At 28.0% G+C, this 9,902-nt stretch overlaps 2 protein-coding genes across 2 annotated transcripts in view; both read right to left on the reverse strand.

The window, feature by feature from the left end:
- LOC127117720 (uncharacterized) overlaps positions 1 to 9,736 on the reverse strand; it is a 55,164-nt gene extending 45,428 nt beyond the window's left edge. The window contains exon 1 of the mRNA XM_051047820.1: positions 9,701 to 9,736. The gene's annotated coding sequence lies outside the window, so the exon portion shown is untranslated. The remainder of the gene's footprint in view (positions 1 to 9,700) is intronic.
- LOC127117719 (uncharacterized) overlaps positions 6,047 to 9,902 on the reverse strand; it is a 29,568-nt gene continuing 25,712 nt past the window's right edge. Inside the window, exon 10 of the mRNA XM_051047815.1 lies at positions 6,047 to 6,268. Coding sequence (XP_050903772.1) covers positions 6,258 to 6,268 — 11 coding nt within the window. The 3' untranslated portion in view covers positions 6,047 to 6,257. The remainder of the gene's footprint in view (positions 6,269 to 9,902) is intronic.

Consider the following 9,902-nt stretch of genomic DNA (forward strand, 5'->3'; position numbering starts at 1 on the left):
TTTTATGCTTCTGAATTTTTTTATTTCATAAATATAAGTTATTTCCTTTTTTAATATTGAATATAATTTGTTTGAATTTTTTTTTAAATTTATCTGTATCTCCCCCCCTCTCCCTCTCTCTCTTTTTTCTTTTCATTTTCGGTATCTAAATATTCAATTAATATTATAATTTATTAAGTTTATGTTTTTAAACAAAATCATAAATTAAAAAATATTATTGATATATAAATTTAAAAATCTTATTTATATAAAGACACAAATATAAATAAAAATATAAAAAGAGGGAATTCTGCAACATAATATTAAAACCTAGTTTACTGAAATAACACCTCCTAATGGAGCTACCATTGTGATATGTATAATAATAAAAAAAAACTATTGCTTTAACAAATTATAATATTGTACCACTGTTTTTAAAACATTTCAAAATATATTCATCTATAAATTATTGACTATTATAATAATAATAGTAATAATAATAATATTAATATTAATATTAATATTAATATTAATATTAATAATAATATTATAATAATATTAATATTAATATTAAGAATATATATATATATATATATATAATTAAAATGTTGTACTTTTACGAATGATTTAGTCAAAATCTCTATGGAAATAGCCATTAGGGAATTTATCATAATAATAATAATAATACAAATAATAATAATAATAATAATAATAATAATAATAATAATAATAAATATAATAATAATATAATACAATTTTGATAATAGTGAATATCCAAAACTAAATCAAAATAGAATGAAATATTTAGGGGATAGAATCAAAGTAGTAGTAAATATTTTTTTATGCATTATCATATGCTTTATTGAGATAATTATAATATACCAAAAGAATGATTTTTAATTAACTTTTTTTTGAAAGTTGTTAGTTTAAAATACTATTCTTTGTATAAATTACTAATTCATTTTAAATGTTGGCATACTTAGTCCTTAGGTCCCTTAACTTTAAGCGAAGTTTCATGTTGGTCACCTAACTAAAAAATGTTACTTATTGGTACCTTAACCTCTCTTCCGTTAAAGTATTTTATTTGTTTCGTTAGTTAGGGTGAGGAAACATTAAGTATGGCTGAGGTGGCATGCCGGGTATGCAACCATTCAAGTTAAGACTCAACTGTTGTGTTATAAACCATTTAGGGTTCGTGTTTTTCAAATCTTCATCTTCCTCCTTCATTTTTCAGTGTTCATACATCCATATTCTATCTTCCATCGTGCATTAATTTGTTCATACATCCATCTTCCATCTTCCATCTTCCATGTTCCGTCGTGCATTTGTATTCCTCCATCTTCCATCAGTGCTTCAATGTCTAAGAAGTAAGCAGTTTCTCAATCACAAGCTTTGGTACATCTAAATCCATGCTTCGTAGAAACAAGATAATTGAGTGTTCTTTCCAAGATGATAGTGTTCTTCATACTGTTACTGATGTGAGCAATGTCAACTATGAGAAAAAGTTTGGGATTGTAGAAATTACAGAAATCACATGGACAATGGGTGTAATTTCTTCAAGTGGTTAGGCGATGAATTTGTTGATGAAAGGGATTTGTAGTTTGAAATACAAAATAAGAAAATTAACAAATTGAAGAATGAGGTTATCTAGACTAAAAGATGCTTGAAAATGTCCATTATGGTTGGGATATTTAGCTTAGGGTTGAACCTTGTGTTTGTAATAAAGTATTTCAATTAGGATTAGGGTAATTTAGTGCTTTGTTTTTACAATATGATTGTAATCTTCTGTTTATTTAATGAAGAATATTAATGTCTATTTTAACAAAGTGTTGTGTTTGTACATTATTCATCTGTTTTAACACTGATACGTAACTCGTATAAAAGTTGGAACAAAATATAACTTGTTATAATGCATATCTATAACATTCCAAAAAGTGATACAAAAAGGCATTATAATCCATTGTCATTAAGTCATTATAAGGAATATCAATAACATTACATAAAGGGATTACAGGCCATTGTCAATAAGCCATTATAAGGCACTAAAATAACATTACAAAAAGCCATTGTCAATAAGCCATTATAAGGCACTAAAATAACATTACAAAAAGACATTATAACGCATAACAGACATCACAATAAACATCATGGTTAACTTGAAATAGGCTTCCCACCCTTTTGAAGTTTTCTTTTTCTTTTTGGGTGGTGGCTGACATGAAATTGTTGGTTGTGGTGGCTGACTTTAAATTGTTGGTTGTGGTGGTGACTTGAAATTATTGCTTGTGGTTCTTGAGTTAAGGCTCCTTCTTCTACCTGAGTTGGAGGTACCACTGGTTGTGGCAGTTTACATTTGACTTTATTGTGACCTTCCTTGTGGAAACGACTGCAATTGATTCTATGGTTTGCCCTTTTCAAATGTGTCTCATCCCTTACCATTTCTCCAGCTTCTTTGTTCCTCTTTTTCTTGGGCCTTCCAGGTTGTCATGCTGTGAAACATGATGAGTAACATATAAATGACATTCCTCAGTCATTACTGCAATTGTTTGCATCCTCTTAGTTCCTTTGTCATCCTCTAACAACACAATATCACAAGCATTCATTTCATCGTAATACCAAAGTTTATCTCCAGTTGGATAACCTAAATCTTTTAACATACCTTAAATTTAAAAGTAACTCCAATAATCTGGATCAACATCCAAATAGTCTCTAACCCTTGATACCCAAATTTTGTAAAGTTAGCAAACTCCCTAACAAACTTACCAGAATGATGAACAACACATTTAAACATCTTCTCCATTACCTGTTCAACCTACAAAAGATAGCATAAGTACTAAAGAAGATGGCTAAAAAAAGTTCACATTTTTAGTAGGTTACAAGTGAGAAACCTTATCTTAGTCGTAATCAGAGAAACGTTGCTACCGTCATCAATGGCGTTGGTCTGTGGAGCAGGATGATGCTATCTTCTTCAATGCAGTTTGTCCTATTCAGAGAGATGTATTCATTTTCCCTAACCTTTGAGCTTCATGCCTTTCTTATTTAACTTCAATGATTTACAGTATAACCTTTTTTAACCATTTTCTAGGAATATTAAAATTCCATGTAATATGTAAATAGTCCATCCTGGCATTTTTAAATGTTTTTTCAATGCAAACTAATGGAAATGTCCAAATACTTTAACGAAAGTGAAGTTAAATGACCATTATGTAACACTTTTTTTTAAGTGACCAAAGAGAATCATCGCATAAAGTTAAGAGACTAAATGATGCATTAAGCCTTAAACCTATAAATGTTTTAATTAACAAAAGTAAAAAAAAATGTTTATATTGAAAAATTCCTAAATGTTGTTTATTAAGATATTTATGTTACACATAAATAATAAAATTATTAAAAATTATCTTTTATTCAATCCAAAATAAAGTATTATAAAATTAATTTTATCATTATTAATATTAATTTACTACTATTATTTTAAGTTTTATTATTATTATATTATTATTATTATTATTATAGTATTATTATTATTAGTATATTAGTAGTACTATCATTATTATTATTGTACTATTATTATTGTAGTACTATTATTATTATTATTATTATGTATTATTAGTATTATTACTATTACTATTACTTTATTATTATTATTATTATTATTATTATTATTATTATTATTATTATTATTATTATAGTCAACAATTTGTTGATGAATATATTTTTGAAATGTGTTAAAAATAGTGGTAGAATATTATAATTTGTTAAAACAATAGTGTATTTTTTATTATTATACATATCACAATGGTAGCCCTATTTGGAGGTGTTATTTAAGTAAAGTGGGTGTAAAATGCTTGTATGGATTTTAATATTCTGTTGCGAATTCTCTTTTTTATATTTTTATTTTTATTTATGTATTAATATAATATTGATGCAACACTCTATCTATGAGGATAGTGTTAGGTTATACATGTTGCATCTTGTAGAATGTACTATTTTAGAAGATAAGTCTCATGTATACATCGATGCCATATACATATCTCTGGTTAGTGACTTTGATCATTTCGATTAGGCATGGGATTGTGCTACTTTGATAGTATTATATAGTGCAATTGGAGAGGGGATTGTCTTTGAGACGAGACAACTTTCCGGTCATATGAGTCTATTTTAGGTATATTATTTATTATGTTTTTATTTCTTTCTTTCTTATTTATCAAAGACATTTCATTTATATAATTTGCATTTGGTGTGTGATAGATATATGAGCATTCACTATCCATTTTTGGCGCGATCATTGTCCTATGACCGATGGCTTCTTTCCTGCCACAGAATTAGGGGCCGGAATTTCTCATTCAAGCGGTCTTCTGGAGTACAGGAGGAGGATCGATGCTCTGACCGTCGATAATTCCATATGGATACCTTATGTAGACCATAAAGTGCATTGAGAGTTTGATGACAATGCCGTTTTTTGGGTTATTTTCAATGGGAGAGTTTGGAGTATATATATTTACCTAAGATGTGTCTATGCCAGTTTGGGTATCTTCAGGGAATTCCTAGCCCAATCTTTATTGTTCTATTAGGAGGCATTGATGTATGGTTTAGGTTTAACATTATCAATAGTGTTATCACTATTAGTGAAAATGCAAAGGGGATGTCTTTTCATCGGAGATTTATGGATGGTTATTTAGAGTGGTACTTTAGAGTATCCCACCCTCATATCATCTCAAATTCTCAACCTACAGATGATGATTGAGGACTTTCAGATGATGTGACATCGCCTTCACCCGATATAACTGACAAGAAGTACCTGCAGGTGGTAACACTTCTTTCAAATAATCTCACGGGTATGATAAACCTAGATGGTGATATCTATGCAGGGTTATTTCGGATAACACACTTTGCATGTGGGGACCAACATAGATTTTATTTGTTGTTTATTATTTATGTTTGCTGATATTATTGATATTTATCTTAACATTCATTAGATGAAATTAGCATTACATTATTGCAGGAAAAAAATAATTTAACATGAACATTGATTAACATAACTTAACAAACAAATAATATGAACAAAACTTAAATATTACTAGATGATTTAGGACATTTCAACATCTTAATAATTCCGAACCCACCTTGATTAGACCCTTGTTTCGTATCTTTGATTTATGCTCCATATAACTTTAAATCTTCATCGATCTTCAACTCTAAGTTGTTTAACTTCATCTTTCATTCGTTATCAATCGATGGTGCAAGAGATTATCTAGTTTCTCTTTCAGAACATCAAGAATTGTGTTCTATGTGAGCCTAAATTCAAAAAGGTTTCACATTATTGACTACACAAACGTGAGATAACAAATTTGAGACATAATGGGATATTTTTGTTAACAACATAGGACATATTTTTACAAGTTTTAAATCATTACGGACCACACAAAGTTTCGTCTACCTATTTTTTTGAAAAAAATCAATAACTAATAATTCACATTGGATTTTTTCAAAAATGCCGATAAAAATACATAACGTATTTTTTGTATGAGCTATCGCGTTTTTTGTGATTAAGAGAAAAATTTGAATAATATGAATGGTGAAAAAAATGAGAGAAATATTTTTGATATTATAAAATTGTTTAGGGGTGGCATGTATAATTTATGGGATGTCATGTAATATTTTCTAAGTTTTGATGCTAGATAGAACAAACTCCTGATTGTATATGAACTAGGTCTACTTTGAGATGGGTTTAAATGAATAACATTTTTGTTTTCAAAAAAAGTTTTGAGAAAAGTGAGACATTATTTGGTGTACCCGACACAATCCCTTACCATTTACATATCCCTATCAAACCATGAAGATGAAATCACCTAAAATAAACAAGTGGAGAGTTGATTACACATGTGTGCCTCATAAAGCCCAAAATAGGTGGATGAATATTCACCAATGACTTTCTTATTAAAAAATATTAATTTTGTAGTGAAATTTATAATATTTTTCAAGAGATGATATATAAATTAAATCAAAGAGTCAAAGATTACAATTTATATTAACATCTTAGCATCAACTTGAACATTCAAGGGGTCAAAAGAACCACACACATATAAACTTATTAGAACAAACAAGAAATATGTTTAAATTCAAAATGATTATTACATTTTAATGCATAAACAATTATTGATTTGATTCATGTTTTCAAGTAGAAAGATAATTTGGTCATAAAGTTCTGGTGTTGCAAACCCAAAAAAACATAACAAGACATATCATTTTCAAAACAATGATGTTTCAACAACATTATTAACTCATTCTCCACCTGGTACTAGTGGAACATGATTCATCCTTATGTTCTCATAAAAATGCTCCACCAACCTCCAAGTTGTTGGATCTTCTGAAATCATTAAGCATTAAAACAATCGTTAAGTTCTATACTAGAAAGCTATGAAATATGGACTATGACACAGATACTAGGACACGACACGATATATATATGATACTTTGACAAGGTTAATGTTGAAAATATAGGATACAACATCACTACATATATTATAGTATTTGACCTTCATTGACCCATGTATTATTAAAAGATTTAAAAAATTCTGATCAAGATTAACATCTATATTTCTCATTGATAACTTTACTTCAATAAATAATTAACCATTTTATGTGTGTTAGATTTTTCCAAAATAAATATATAAGATGCATTGAATCAAATAAAAAAATAATAGTGTTTGAAACAATAGTCTGAATTATTTGTCTTTTTTGCTGATTATTTGAATTGCCAGGCGCATATATGTATGTGTATCATACAAGTGTTGGACATCAAGGCATGTCGTACATCGATTCAAAGAATGCCTAATAAATATAAAGCTATTTTTTAAGACATTTGTTTGAGTTTTTCCGACACTGACGACTCTTCTTGTATATATGGTATGAGTGTCAAATAAGTGTCAGACCCATGACACTCATGCTACCAGAGGTGTTTGTGCTTGATAGCTACCATGTATTGTTCTTATAATTTAGGTTGATCTAACTCAAAGTTTACATAACTAGTCTGTAATATATATATTTCCCTTTATTTATAAACATTTAAGTCACATTTCATTGAATTTCAATCTCTTAACAAACTCTTAGGTGGCTCAATAGAAGTGTCTTAACAATAGGCGATCCAACAGATATTTTAGAATTTGACTCAACTTAACTCAATCCTTACAAGACTAGTTTGTGAGTTTGAATATCACCCTTATAACACATGTTAACTATATCTCACTCAATTTGAGAATCTTAACAACTATAGCTTTTTTAAAAGAGTGACACGTGTTCCGTTACATCAACTCAATTGCTAGTTTCAGTAACATCTGAGCACAAAGCACATGATTTAGCTTACGACGCTCCACTTATTTACTTTTAAGAGTGAGATTATAATATTTAATCTAATAGGAAAAAATAGTAGATCTCATAATATCAATTTATTACATACTATACCATATCATATCATGTGTTTCAAACAAGTTCAAAATCAAATTTGTACTTATTTAGGTAATAAGAAGTACTTACACGAAGGTAATTATTGAAAGTGTCATTTGTTAAAACATTTGGAAGACAACTTGTTAGTGCAATTCCAGCTCTGCATTAATATGAAAGAATTTTATTAAAAAACTTAAAATAATGAAAAGGGCATACTCAATCAACATACTTAAGATGATGTTTCTTCCTAATTAACCTGTGATTATCTGATAGCCGAGAAAAGTATTAGAGAAATTTTTTCATATATTTGTGTGAGAAAATGGAAATTAAAATATAATTTTCTACATGCTAAACACAATATTCAAAAATTGTCATGACAAACTTATCTCACCTGAAATAGTGCAAGAACATTGCACACTCGAGTTGATTGTGCAACAGTAAGATTTTCCATTGAAATATTAGGAAATATTGAAAGTATTTCCTGTAAAATAAGATATCACTATCAGTAATACAAGACATCCAATAAACACTTGTCATATCATCACGGTTTAATTCTAATTCTTTTTTATAATCATATATATTTCGAGTGAATTGTAAAATAAGAATATTATCTTTACATTAAATGTAGAATTGAAAATATATAAACACGAATTGGTGAAAGATTAATGTATAGAAAAAAATAATAGGGAGACACATAAATTTAAATTATAAAAAATTAGAATATGATAATTATTATAAAGGAGTGTAACATGGGAAAAGACAATAGTTAATAGTTTCATCCACTACCTTTGTGTTATGCCAAATCTAAAACCTATTGTTCAATCCACCGAGAAATGTAGCATAATAATGCAATGGTTGATTTTTTCATCAACTACTACTTTGTGTTCCTCGAAACATAGAATAACTATTGTCAATCCACCAAAGTAAAACTCATATATAACTTTCTTTTGCCAAATCTTTTTTCGTAAAAAAATAGCAAGGTTCTAAAAAAATTATAAACAAAGAAAGAAGGTTTCTAAAAGTAATAACACAAAGAAATCCAAAAAGAAAATAATATAGCAAATTAGTTACATATAACACACACCTATAAAAGTATCACAATAGTGCCAAAGGAATTCCACAATAGGGGTGCAAGTTCTTTGAATAACCCAGTCCACTGAAATATTTGAAATTGAAAAATATAAAACATGTGTCTTAATTGGACGAGTTCAAGAAACATTACATACAAACTAAATTGTAAAATAACAAATATCAAAATATAATAACACATGCTAATTTTCTCTTAAATAAATTTGATGTCTCCATCATTTTTATAGTAAATGATTTAATTTATTACATAAGATCAGTTAATATATTGAGTTTTTTATGGTCGAAGTCACAACATGAGTCACTTGATTTCTATCTAACTACTGATATTGGTTGATTATATTGAAATGAGTTATTTTTTTCTTCATAGACTTTTTTTTCTCTTATATCACATAGTATCACTTTTAATGACAATATGTATATCTCTATTTTATTTCAATCATACTAAGCATTACACTTTTTATTTTTTTTTTTTTTATTTTTTCTCTTTCTTCAAATGTCTCTCTTAATTGCAAGGTTTTTCTTCCTATTGAAGTCAGGAGACATGAAATAAACATTAATCAACTCATGACATAGAGAATGATACAATAGTTATCGAATAATCTACATTTAATATGCCAATTACTAGTGTAAATCTATAACATGCAAAACGATCTCATTTCCATCTAAATAACAACAATTAAAATAAAAAATATAATGTATGTTTGCGTTCTCAAATACACTAATAATGGATATTTTGGCTCAACTATAACTATAATCACACCTCAATTGTCCAAAAGCACCAGAAAAAAATATGTGAATTACAATAAAATGTTATTGTTTACTTTACATCAATTTACTTACATAAAAACTTTACCAACAGCTTCAAATTATATTTAAAAACATATTTATTTATTTTGAAATTAAAGAAAATCGTAAGTCATAATACACTGAATAATGAGGATTTTTAATTCAACTATGACTAGAATGACCTAAATGAGAAAGCTTCTTGAATTACCCAAATACCCAAAATTACCTTAAAATTACCTAAATATGTTATTAGATTTACAAAAGGGGCCACATAACAATCTAAATCTATGTTGATAGAGAAATACATTCAGTTTCATACTAAACAACTCCTTTAATATGGGATTACTCGTAATTTTATTAAAAATTATAAAAAGAAAGAAAAAGAGAAAGATAGAATAGTAAGAACCTTAGAGAGTACATGAAGAGCGTTTTCTCGGAGATCAGACCTTTGAAGTACAATAACAAGACGTTCCACATACGCCATCCTTTAGACATTGCACTAGTTTAAGTAGAAGCATTGAGAGGAGCTACGAAAGACTCATCGTGGTTATTGAGAACAAGCGAGAAGGAAAATTTGCCATCGATTAGATCTGAAAAAAATGGTGCAT

This window comes from Lathyrus oleraceus, chromosome 2, assembly GCF_024323335.1.
Source record: "Lathyrus oleraceus cultivar Zhongwan6 chromosome 2, CAAS_Psat_ZW6_1.0, whole genome shotgun sequence".
In the NCBI taxonomy this organism is placed as follows: Eukaryota; Viridiplantae; Streptophyta; class Magnoliopsida; order Fabales; family Fabaceae; genus Lathyrus; species Lathyrus oleraceus.